At 39.2% G+C, this 13,234-nt stretch overlaps 1 protein-coding gene across 1 annotated transcript in view; it reads right to left on the reverse strand.

The window, feature by feature from the left end:
* LOC120803085 (beta-2 adrenergic receptor-like) overlaps positions 1 to 8,462 on the reverse strand; it is an 8,530-nt gene extending 68 nt beyond the window's left edge. The window contains exons 1-4 of the mRNA XM_040151406.1: positions 8,241 to 8,462; positions 5,324 to 5,486; positions 4,899 to 5,190; positions 1 to 4,154 (exon numbers count right to left, since the gene is read on the reverse strand). The exon at positions 1 to 4,154 is cut by the window's left edge and continues 68 nt beyond it. Coding sequence (XP_040007340.1) covers positions 3,107 to 4,154; positions 4,899 to 5,190; positions 5,324 to 5,483 — 1,500 coding nt within the window. The 5' untranslated portion in view covers positions 5,484 to 5,486; positions 8,241 to 8,462 and the 3' untranslated portion in view covers positions 1 to 3,106. The remainder of the gene's footprint in view (positions 4,155 to 4,898; positions 5,191 to 5,323; positions 5,487 to 8,240) is intronic.
* Between the last annotated feature and the right edge of the window lie 4,772 nt (positions 8,463 to 13,234).

Below are 13,234 nucleotides of genomic sequence, written 5' to 3' on the forward strand. Positions count from 1 at the left end.
CACACACACACACACGCACGCACACACACACACACAGCTAAGCAACACATTTAAACAATAGAATTTCAAACGTCATCCTTTTACTCACAAACACGTACAACAGCTTATGAATAAATATTTACAGAGATGAGATGACATTCATGTGACTCTGATGGAGGTAGAAAACAGAATCCTTTGCTTAAAAGCTAAATTCCTGAAACTAACTCTCAGTTTCAACAAAGCACATTTCAGATTTCTCTAAGTATCCCAAGACAGACACACAAATACCTGTATAATATAAAATGACAAATCTTTTTTTAAGTGTACACTCGTGTTTCAGTGCTGCTTAAATTGTGTAGTCTGATGTCGACACGTATCAACAGACAGACATGATACAAAACGACATTAAAACTATTTTTTGTTCAACTCTTGTGCTTTTTTTTTTTTGGAGAACCAGATAAATTAGATTTATTTCTTGGGACAGTGCAATCAGTGCCTGTAAATTAGGACAATTGTCAGAGAGCATTTAGGACTAAGTTATTTTTTTCCACTCCAGATTCTATGGAATTCGAAAATTCAATTGAATTTGAAATAGAGAACAAAACTACAGTCTTTTCTGGCTATCTGTTCATCAGAATCTTATTCACGTTACAGTAAATTACAAATATTCAATGGCATGTTTCAAGTTTTAAAATGCACAAATAGTCAACAATCACAATAATTACATGTGCACAAAACATACATACAGGCAGAAACATGCAGATCATATTTACAGTGCACAATCGCCAATTATTGACCTTCAATACCTTGTTCTCGTTTAAACACAAATTAAATAATTATCTAAACAGCTAAAAGCAGAGTTGGGGAGGTTATTTCCAAAATGTAATTTATTTTAGAGTATAATGCAATCTGATGATAGGTAGCCTTTTTACACTGTATTTGGGCTGAATTTGGAATAAAATGACATAAGAACTAATCAAAATACTTATCCTTCGACCAAGTTACTGAGCAATGTAAAAAGTAAGCACTTAAAATACTGTATGTGTCATCTGATTGCTATGTTTTTACAGAGATTTTAACAGATAACGTTATGTAAACAGATAGCACTGCATGGAAATTAACTCCCCAGGTCTGTCTGACAGATTAGAATGTCCTCTAAAAGAGCTAAAGCAGACAGGATAAAAAGTAAGAGTTGTTTAGGGAGAGAGAGATGGGGAAAATAGACCCAGCAAATGCGTGATGAAAGGAACAGAATGCAGGGACAGAAAGAACAGTTAAGATAGTCACAAGTTTGGGTCTCAGGTGCTTATCTGATACACAAATATACACCAGTAAATGATTTTGGACCAGCTATGAGGAATGAAAAACAGGCAGACTGTTTTTAATAGTCTGAGGTTGGTTATTATAAGTGAGCCTCAAGTGTAACCCTCTCTTTCAAATAAGACTTTTAGCCACAGGGCAAACAAAAGGTATTTTTTTAATCTCTGCTTTGTGCAGGTTTTGTGTGCAGCTTGTACTTTTGTTGTTGGCAGGCAAAGTTATTAGAGCTGTAAACGTGGTGCTAAATTCCTGCTTGTGCTTCCCATGTGGGCTTATGTAGAAAATAATAAACTGAATTTTGGCCTGACATGGCAGCAGAGTGTTTTGACTTCAGTAATGTGGCAGCGGGATTATATCTAAATGTTCATTAAAATTCACCTTAAATTCACCTTTTTTTCCCATCAGGTTCTTAGTATGAATGATGGGATCCTACAAGAACACAAAATTTTTCTGCCAAAGTTGGAACATTTTTGATCAATCTCTGTATTTTGTGTCAAATCTAATCAAATCACAAGTTTTCAGGGGCTTTTAGAAAATGTAGAAAAATATGTATTCACATCCAAGCTGACCAGTCAGGGCCTGTTATGAATTACAAAAATACTGCATACGATGTCAAAAACGCAAAGGTTTTTTAATCAGTATTGTTCCAACTGCAAAATACTCTTTTTGAGAATTACACTGCTACACATTCACAGCTGTTAGCGTACTTACAGTAGATGTTCAATAAATTCTGAATGTTCTACCATTGATGATAAGTAGCTGGTGATACAACATCACAGGTATCACTCCATAAAAATGAACAGCCACTTTCTGACTTTTGGCTATTCGACTGCTTTCAATAGATGAGCATTTTGGAATGCACAAGCATGCAAGATATTTTTATTACTGTGGAATTTCATTACCCTGCAGTTATTAAAGTCTTTTCACTTATTTACTGAGATACATGGAACAGCACACTAATCCTTAAAAAATTAACTCGTATCTACCCTCTATTTCAGTAGCAATTCGTATGCAGTCCATTGTAACGTTGCTTTTCTGTTATCTGTTTCATATAAACAAGGGGTGGAAGAAATAACAGAAACATCTTCCAATAATAGCCCTGTTGTAGGTACCAGTTTGATGAAGGCTCCTAATGTTTGGTTTCACTCTGTAAATGCAGTTTTTCTTTTTGTTGTCTGATTATCATTATTTTTGAGGCTCTACATTTTGTAAACTTTTGTATTGTGTTGTTGTGAGTGATGAACCTGCAGCTGTGCCTCAATGGGTTGTGTTAAGATGCCTTGAATATTCAGTTAAAGGTGCTATATGTAGGTATTTGCTATTGCTACATAGCTAATGTTGGCATCAACAGCTATTTACTTACCAGTCTAGAAGAAACGTTGGAGTATCACCTCTTTTCTTCTACTGATGTTAGCATGCTAATCAGCTAGCCCTGGCCCGTCCTGTCTCGTAATACTGCTTTGCGATAGTGAGTCTCTGTAGTGTCCAGTCTTCCCGCAGTTCAGCATTAGAGGATGAAGAGGTGGTGCTGCTCAGAGGGCCTATATTGACCTCTTGTCTAGTAAATGCTAACGTTGGCTTACTTGTGTAGCTGCCTTTGTAGTTGTGATATACAATGTTATGAAGAAAATTGGAGCAGCAAAGAGGAATGCTGAGCACAAGTAAAACCCAGTAACACAGACAGAAACACAAGAACCAAAGCTTCAAAACGACCAAAATGTTGAGTCATTCTCAACCAAACCCAAACATTATAAGCTTTATCAAATTTGTGTTTACTGCAGAATTTGAATTCTAATATCCTATTTGGTCAGGCAATGGAATCCATATTTTCCTTACAGCTCCCATTAAAAGAACTGTTAGTCTGCCAGTTTGTCAGAGAACCTGGAGCTACTTCTAAAACCTGTTCGCCACAAGAAGTCAGAGAATCCAGAGTGAGTGGGCCATCTCGGATGGAGCTCTCCAGACTGCCATCCCATCCTGACCCCTGCTGAACATTCAGCCCCCTAACACCATTCAGGTCTGAGTCCCCATTCATCCTACCAGGGGGCTTGGTGTAACAATCTCTCTCTCTACACCATCCCCATCCTCTCCTCCTTCCCCACCTTCCCCCCTTGCTCCTCAAACAGAGTATTTCCTGAAAGGCGTGTCTGAAGTCGGGGCTGCGGCAGTAGATGAGCGGGTTGAAGGCTGAGTTGGAGTATCCTAGCCAGTTGAGGAGTCTAAAGAGCAGATTAATGTCACCCAAGTGGAGGAAGGTCATGAGGATGTTGAGGATGAAGAAGGGTAGCCAACACAGTGTGAAGGTTCCCATGATAATCCCCAGAGTTTTTACAGCCTTGTGCTCCTTAAGACAGAACTTTAGTCGCTTTGTGGAAGAATGTTTTCCTTCCCCTTTTTCTGTCCCTGCTTTGTTCTCTTCTCCCTTTTCTTCTTTAATAGTGTCCGTACCTCCTGTTTTCTGCATGTTTAGTCTGTCCTCTCTTGCTTGTTCTCCCACCTCAGTTCCTGCACCGAGTTTATTCATTGCAAGATTATCATTAGGATAGGCCAGCTGTGTGGTGTAATGCAAGTTATAAAAATGCCTCTCTCTCACTCTGATCTTCTCCAGCTGTTTCTGGGCCTCCTGGAACACCCGGGTGTACAAGAAAATCATCACCACCAGCGGCAAGTAGAATGACACAATTGAGGAAGACACAGCGTACGCCGCATTGGTATTGAAGTCACAGCAGTACCTGTCTTCCAAGCACTGCTGAGCTTTCTCCTCACCAGACACCCACAACTTCAGATGGATGGGCAGGAAGGAGATGAGGGAGGCCACTACCCACACCCCGAGGATCACCGCCAAGGCGCGACCCCTGTCATAAGGAGACAAGAGAGTGCACACAGGTGAAGAATATCGTAAAAAGGTAAGTGAAAACACAGGTAGGTGAGAAATATTTTGCTGATTTAATATTAAAAAAGGCCGTTAATGACCGACTATAATAAAGGTGCTAAGGTAGCAAAGTACGCTTCTACTGGAACAGGTTCTGTGCAAAATGCTTACACCTGCAATAACTGATTTTTTTGACCACTTGGGAGCAGTGGAAACAAGTTGTGAACACAACATTGACCTAACGTCACCTCATAAGCTGATATGGCAAATTTGTTGTCAAAGTTGCTTATTTACATATCCAGCAGTTACAGAACAGCATTGTCGTGCATTTGGAGTCATGTTTCTGGCCACCTGGTGAATTTAAGCCCAATATTCACTCTCTTTTTGATCTCCTCTAACTCCTAATGGAAACATCTGACCTTTGAGCAGCTAAATGCTTCACTATGTTCACCATCTAGCCGCTAACTTTGTCTGTGTGGTTTTTTGGTGCTGTGCAGGCTGTGTACGGTGGGGTTTTTTTTAGCAGCTGCCTGCTCTCCCTGTGTGACACACTGTTCATTTACCTATTAAATGTCACATTCATTTTGCAACCCAGGACTGAAAATTTTGCTATTTAATTTAATAAATTAAGCTATTTGATTACATATTCAGTTCATTTGTTTCTACTCTGAACATTTTAATTCAACTCCCACACAACCAGACCAAAATGTCAACATCTTGGTCATACCTGGTGAGCAGTGCTGGGTATCGGAGTGGCGAGGTAATGGCGAGGTAGCGGTCCAGAGCAATCACACACAGTGTTTCGATACTGGCTGTCACACACAGCACGTCAGCTGCTGTCCAGAACTCACACATGAAGTTTCCAAACTGCCAGCGCTCCAGCAGGATATAGCTGGAGCCAAAGGGCACCACGACCACGCCCATGATGAGGTCAGCAACAGCCAGGGAGGCAATGAAGAGGTTGGTGACTTTTTGAAGCCGCTGAAACCGCAGGATAGCTGTAATCACCAGGATGTTACCTTGACAGAAGAAATGGTACATTACAAGAGTAATGTTGTCTAAATCAGTTGGAAAAACAATATTTAAGTTTTGACTCTCCAATCAGTTAAAATACATCGACTAACTGAAATGATTAAATGTTTTGCAGCTTACCAAAAACTATGGCCAGAACCAGAATGGCCATTGCAACACCCAGCAGCACGAGCTCTGGATCAGTGTACTCCGAAGAGCCTGCTGACAAATCTGAGGCCAGTGAGGAGTTGCTGTGCTGTGATTGGTTGGCCAGTGCTGACACAGTACTCATAGATTCCATGATCTACAGCAATAACACACATAACAACATTGCTTTGTTCATAATGGATTAAGACAAAAAAAAAAAAAATAGTTATGCATATTTTTAAGTTGAACAGTTGCACTTTTGAATTTAACTTATCCTGTATGAGAGCATTTTAAAAGGTAGCCTAGATAGGAGGAGCACCTCTCTAAGAGATGGGTAGCTTGTTTGTTAGTAATGCATTTAGTAATTTGCACTGTTTAGGGATTTGCAGTGTTCAGTGTAGGCTTTGCTAAGGAACGTCCACATACGTTCTGATGGGACAAGCCCAAGTTCTTAATTGCGATTTCAAATTGCCTTTCAGAGGGTCATAGGTCAGCTGGTGAGAGTTGTCCTTTCTGTTGCTATCTTACAGAGATGAACATGTGTGCTCTTTCACAGAGGAAGTTAGAGGTTATGTTTCATGGTGATCAGCGGTCTGCGTGCCTTTGAGTGTTTCTCCTCCAGTGTGAACATGATATCTGTGTTGTGTTCTGCTATGATATAATGTAATAGCATGTAGGTTTTTTTTGTCCATATCACTATCAACATGCGAACTACCTCTTTTTTTTCAAGTCAGTTCATGGTAAACAAAGAATTCCATTTTTTTCTTTGTTGTTTGTTTTTATGGCATATTTGCCCCTTTTTTGTGGTAATGGATAGTAGAGCGACACAGAATGAGCAGAGAGAGAAGAGGAATGACATGCAAAATGGTCCCTGGTTGGACTCCAAACGTTATCAGCTACAGCAGAGTATGCAACAGCGTTTGCAAACAGCAGCCGCAGCAGTGGTAAAATTGCCACTTTGCCAGAGCAAGACCAGGCAGCTTAAATCAGCCGTCTTGTTGCTGTTGCAGTGAGTAAAATACATATATGTATGTTATGTGGGAATGTGGCTGCACAAAATGACTCACCTGCCTGGACTGGATCACAGGCATCACCCCATAGAATTAAACTTTTGATATAATATGCGTTTTTTCTTACTCAATAATTTTCATGGCACTGCTACACACTATGCATAGAAAGAAAAAGACATTAGCTTTCATTTATACAGGGTAAACTGGCTGAGCATAAAGGGCTCTTTTACAGCAGGGGTCTAATTGACAGCAGACACCTGGTGATCCCTGTTTACTATTCTGACTGTCCATCTTGTGACAGTCGGGGGAATGACACTGTAAAGTAAGCAATGGCTTAGGATGGCTTTGGAACATAAGTGGTCCTGCAGTATTACTGTTTGAGCAGCATTTTACCTGTTTGCTTCATAAGTGGCAGCGTGTATGGTTTATGTTTTTTAATGCACCTCCAGAGGTTGTTTGGTTACCTGGATCTTCTATTTGCATGCACACTTGGGTTTATATGTATGCTGACTTTATTCCAACACAGTCCAAACACTCACAACTCATGTTAATGCCAGCTGTAAAAAGGCACATTGATTCACAAGTGTTTACCCAGTTCTGCTGTGGTCAATGAGCAAAGTGTTGAGTTTTGGGATGCATTTCAAAATGCCAGGGTGGACCATGATGAGATTATTTTTTTATGACAATCATCACACAAGTGGAGCTTTACAGTGTCATTGCATTACTGTTGCCAGGCATCGCATATTAATTAGTGTTAGTATGCTGTCACATATAATAATGCTAGGCTGTTTATAACCACAGAAATGGATTCATCATTATTCATGTTTGTAAACTGATCATTGCACTTGCTTTCTTCATGAAGCCTGAAGCTGACCCTGCCACCCTTTACATTGATGGACCTTTTATGGTACCTAATGACTATGCACTGCCCCCACTGGTCAGATCAATAATCTGGGTGACTTGTGAAGCTTGTGAAAGAGGCCGTGGTCTTATCCCTCCCTGAGCTGTTTAAACAGTAACACACACAAAGAAACCTGATCGTCGCTCTGAGACCAATAGCTAAACACAAAAGATTTACTGAGACATAAATACCCCAATATTTAAGCAAAGGGAGATGGGTAGAGGCAGTTACACGGAGCACTTGAACACACGAAGATACATACAATAGTACATGTACAAACACAAACACACAGGCACACGTGCATGTGCAAACACAAAAATACACATGCACACAGAACACCCAGCTTTTGCAGTGCTTAGAAGGATAAGTTGATGACCAAGCTGTGAGAGAAGAGAGATGTCTTTGTTCACTTTGTGAAAAGCACAAATGTTCCAGTAACAAGTCATAAAACCTCTAGCTGTCCTGATAAAATAAACCATACATGTTAAGGATGAAAGCTATGTTTGGATTTACTTTGGTCAGAACTCTTTTTAATTTAGCTGAGAATCAGAAGGATACGTTTTAACTATTTGAAACTTTAGAGTTTTAATACATGTAGTAAATGTGTTTGTAAAATTGACTAATCATATGTTAGAAAAGCTTCAGCTATATCATTAAAACTGAGATAATTTCATTCAATATTGGCTATTAAATACGGTATAACACAGTTATAATTTGTCTTTTACAGTGTAAAAGTTATATATATATAATGGTTTAGTAACGCAAGAAAAACTTGCAAATTTTTAATGGGACTGAGTTTATCCATTCATTACCAAAAATGGAAATTAAGACTAAATTCCCTTAATGCTTTAATATTTCTGAAATGCCTGAACCAGTAGAAAACTTGTGTAAATATATGTATATATATATATATATATATATGTACTCATGAGAACAAGATGTATGCATTAAGCATATGTCTGTAAACCATGTAAACCAGACTTGCAGATCATTTTCCTACCTCCAGGCTCTGTCCCGTGCTTTACAATCCAGTGATTTGATAATCCAGAGGCCTTTAAATCCACAACACAAAGTATCATCATAATGTGTTTGTCAGCAGCTTTTAGCCTCTCTTCCTCTTTTGCTGAGTTATGAACATCTAGTTTTGTGTGTGATACACACACACTCTGCGTCGCTCCCTCTTTCCTGTTCACGCTCATGTGTAAACATACTCTTTCAGCTATCAACCACACTTGCCCTTTTGAAGCAGCTGAGCCCGTCACCCTTTTTATAAGCAAGCCCTGATGACATCACCGTGGGACAGTAGCCTATGAGAAGACAAGGACTGGCTTTTAGTGTATATCGTATGTCTGCAGTGTACTGACAGCTCAACAGCACCCTGTGCCCTCTGGGAAACCTTAGTTTTTTAACCTTTATTTATTCAAGGAATGTTTTCGGAGGTCTTTTTCAGCACCACCCTACTTCACATTCACACTTTGGAGCTGCCAAATAAAAACCACAGACTTCTGTTTTTGGCTGACTTGTAGCTGCACTGGGGCAGTTTAGCAATTTGAACATCAGGTCTTCAACCTGAATAACCCTACTATACTGTATTCCCATATGTTTCTATCACACTAAACTACTCTATCAAAATCTGATTTGACTTTGTTTCACCATATTTTACGAAGACACTCAGCCGAAGCTGGGTAGAGGTCATGGTAGTAGTCAGAAAAGACAACATGGAAACCACAATAAACAAACACTTAATGTACTGCAGAAATCATTGGCCGCATGTTGAATCGAGGTTAGAGGAGCTAGAGGGCAAATGTTCAGACTGCAGACACAGTAGTTCAATAATATGAGTTCTGCCTCGTGATCAATAGAGTATAATGAGAATTACTTTGCATTGCTTTTGTGTTATTTTGCAGTTAATATGAGAGTAGTCTCAGACAGGTAGTCAAAGCTAAGCAACTAGGTACTCGAAAACCAATGTAGTTTTATTTTAATTAGCTTAAACTGAGTTAAGATGACCCTACTGATCATTGTTCTTCAGTTTAGTCAAAATGTAGCCCTGTTTTTTGTACATGGAAAAATTGACCAGGCATGATTTAATTGGTTGATGATTTTACACAAACCTTTATTTTTTTCACTTTTTCAAAGCTGGTTTACCAAGATGTTGTTAAAGAAATACGTCCTTAGGCCTAAACCTGTGGTGCAGGCTGATTAACATTAAGCTGGATCATGATTATCCATGGTACACATAAAATAAAACACTTATAAACCTCATATTATGGTTTAGGATATAATTTGAGCAAAAAAAAAAGAAAAAAAAAGACAGTATTTCATTGTGACATTTTGCAGTGACTTTGCCGTTCCCTAAAACTGATTAAATGTACTTGTATACGTTATATGTGGGACAAATGTATTCATTTTTCCCCAAAGGAAAATGAGGGCATGTGCCATTAGCATGTGGGGTGAAATTTGGGATTAAATCCCTAAACAGGGTTTTGTTGGTTGGTGTCATTCTTTACCACTGAGTAGAGAAAATAAAAAAAATGGGGCTCAATACAATAAAAATGTCAAAGATTATAAGCAACTGTGTACAGATTTAGAAAAATTTCTTAATTTGAGAATGCGCACAGTGAGGATGCTCACTGTGTGCTGTGAGCTTTAGTGTACAACATAATAAAACAATAAAATATAAAACAGAAGAATCTCCTAGAAAACCCCACCAGTGTGGGTTTCATAAGCGCTAGAATGCCAGCTTTTCCTCCTGTCCTCATACTCCTGGACCTGTCGGCTGCAGTCAACATGGTGAATCACCAGACCAACAGGAGTTCCACAGGGATCAGTTCTTGGCCCCCTGCTGACATTCATCTGTTCTTACTCCTGGTGCTAGCATACAGGGCAGTGAAGAACTGCTGTTTCCTACCTCCAAGTCATCATTAAACCATAAACTCCGCCCCGACCGTTGCACTGTACTTCCTCTGGACTGTTGCCAATATGTCACTCTAAGGACCCTGTGGTTGATTATCTTGGCTATCTTCGCTCTGTCATAGCCCCAAAAAGGTGGAAGAACTCGAAGCTGAATTCATATGGAGGATATGCAATATTACAGATACTTCTGCCTATGTATCTAAACTAACCTAACCCTTTATTAAATATTGATATTTTTTAAAAATTACAAATTTTGTTGGCTTCAAATCTTAAACTTTCTGTTTCTTATGTTTTACTACAGCCAGCCATCCAGTATTTTTAGCCCTATAGTCTCAATCGGAGGCATTACAGCCATATACACATACAAGAACCTGTTAAAAGTCCCCACATACCACAGAATGTGCTGGGCAAAGACTTCAGGGAAACAAAACATCTGAGTATTTCTCATGAATCATTGAACACTACCTTCTATATCTTATATGCAGATGACAACGTGCATGTGCACAACAAAAGCCTCACACACGCACCACAGAGTCACCACAGAGTGTTTTAACTGGTGCAGTTAAAACACTCTCAGCCTAGATCAGAACAGTATGCCAGCAGTTCAGCTGCAACTAAAAGCACATCACAAACAGAGCATTCATTCTTTCAGGCTGCCTAATCAATACTCATTTGTGTTAATAATGCAAAATACGTTTGAGTGAGTCCAATGTAATTTCACAAACAAGAACGACTTTATAAAAGTAATGTTAGAGGAGAGAAGCTAGAGGAATTTAAATCAGTTTAAATCAAATTCAGTTTTTTCATGTGGCCAGTTTTTACGATCTTGTAAGAAAGATTGCACAATTAATGGATGCTCCATGTTTTGTCATGTTTTTAAGACAATAGGTTTAGACGTTTAGTTCTTTTTTGTTTGTTTGCTTTTTGTCCATGTCAGTCAAGTAATACTTTGTGGGTTGTTTTAACTGGGGGAACATAAAAACACTTCAACTACAGCGAGAGCCTCGCACCATGTCTCTTTTATCTTTCTTTCAATTTCAGTCTGCATCTCTCTTCCTCCTTTAATCCTTCCTTTTCCGTCATGTCTTATGGGGCATTATTGTCAAGGAGCCCAGAGCAACATCCATGGGGCCAAAAAGACTGATTAGTGATAACGTGTGTGATCATTTAAACGCTATCATTCATCTTGAGTGCCTGATTCAGGTACGTTTCGACCACCCCACTGATCTGCAGTCTTTATTCTGGCCAGGAACTGTCACTCTGTTGGTGCAAATGCATGCTGCCGTCATCCAGTGGAGCCTGCATACAGTTTGTTTGAAGGGTTTGACAACCACAGAGGAAACCACTGCAGGTACCAGAGAGCAAAAAACCAAGAGCGAAAAACAAGTGGTGGCATGGCTAGTGAGATAATACAAGCAGAAAGGCTTATGCATTTTGATCCAGCCTCTCTTTATTTTCACTGCTCTCTCCCACTGTTTGTCTCCTTCACAATTTTACATGTTTTTCTACGGAAAAAAAGAAACAGGGAAGTCAGTATGGCCATATCCTCTATCTGTCTTGCTCCAACACATTCCTCTCAACACCTCTTCCTCTCCCTGTCCTATTCCTTCCTCTTCCTCTCTCTCTCTCCACATTCTCCGCTCCCTACTACACCTTCTAACTCCTACAGTATCCATCCCTCGATATCATAGCTTTGCTCCCTATTTGTATAGTCTGCTCCTGAGTATATCATGTTTCCAAGTCGTTCCTTCTGGGCAGTTTTTTCAACTGTCACCTGTCCTCACCACTCCATCATCCTTGGTCAACTTAGTAATGGTGCCTCCAAGAGCCCATATGAGTAAAATGTAAATGAGTGAATGCAAAGGTTTTGAAAACCTCAGAGTTTTAACATACACTGACATTTTTTAAACAACCCTACTTCCAGGAAATTGCATTCGTATTGTACGAAATTGTTTTGCCAGATACAAATGTGGTGAGAAATGTAATCATTTCCTGAATCTTGTTCAGAAGCAATGTTTTAGTCTGTTTTTTTTGTTTTTGTTTTTGAGTGAATGAAGCACAGCATTTGTGTATTGCAACAGAGCTGCAGGAAGGTGGTCGGGGTGGCTGGCGGGTATTAGGTTTAAGTAACAAAAGCACTCTGGTTAAGGTAAGGGAAAGATCTGGGTTCGGAGAAATGTTGACATTTATATTCTACTGAATTGCAATTACCAAATACATATTAGAGAAACGCAATCATTTTTTAACGAATGTATCTGCCCAGTTGCATAACGATCATACTGAATGTATCTGCAAAACATCAACTGATAATGCCTTTCATTTGTTTTCCCTACAATATCAGTTCTTTGCATCTCAAGATGTGACACGGTTATCGTGTTAGATTATATATAATATATATTGCAGCAATCACAGCACTTGGTTAAGGTTAGGGAAAGATTGTGGGCTTGTTTTAATATTAGTATTAAATCAGACTGAGCAATTATGTTTCTGTCAAAACATTACTGGAAGGAGAAATTAGCAGTGCATAAATGTAGTTTCTTGAGGGCGGGGTTTTTTAAGCAGCAGGGCCCATGGGGATTACTTCAAAAACACAAAAATTGACTTTTCTTGAAAAGAGATGAAGGCAACAACGATTTTTTGCTGTCAGTCATCTAACAACAGTGTTTCTACACCGGACTTAAACGACTGACTTCAACCAACTTAAATACGAGCTGGTGAGTTCCATGTGAAGGGATCATATGACACAAACCAAGCTACAGTATGCTTCCCAGCAAAGTGTTTGATTATCAGTCAAGTAAAATTAGTTTAAGATGATGGCGAAGGAAAAGAGAGGATGCTATGGTGGTTTGAAAGACTAATGAGTACAACACATACTCTTAGTTTGCCAGTTTGAGTCTGTCTTTTTTATGTAGATTTTCTCCTCTAATCTTCTCCATTATTTTCCACTGAATCCAATTTACAGTATAAATGATAAGCTATAAAATTTCATCAGAAATAAGAGATTGCCTGCCGCTGTATTGAGTGGTTTCCCCAAGTTGTGGGACCAATCTATAATGCAGCTATGTTGCTGCACACTGT

Source organism: Xiphias gladius, chromosome 17 (genome assembly GCF_016859285.1).
Source record: "Xiphias gladius isolate SHS-SW01 ecotype Sanya breed wild chromosome 17, ASM1685928v1, whole genome shotgun sequence".
Classification (NCBI taxonomy): Eukaryota; Metazoa; Chordata; class Actinopteri; order Istiophoriformes; family Xiphiidae; genus Xiphias; species Xiphias gladius.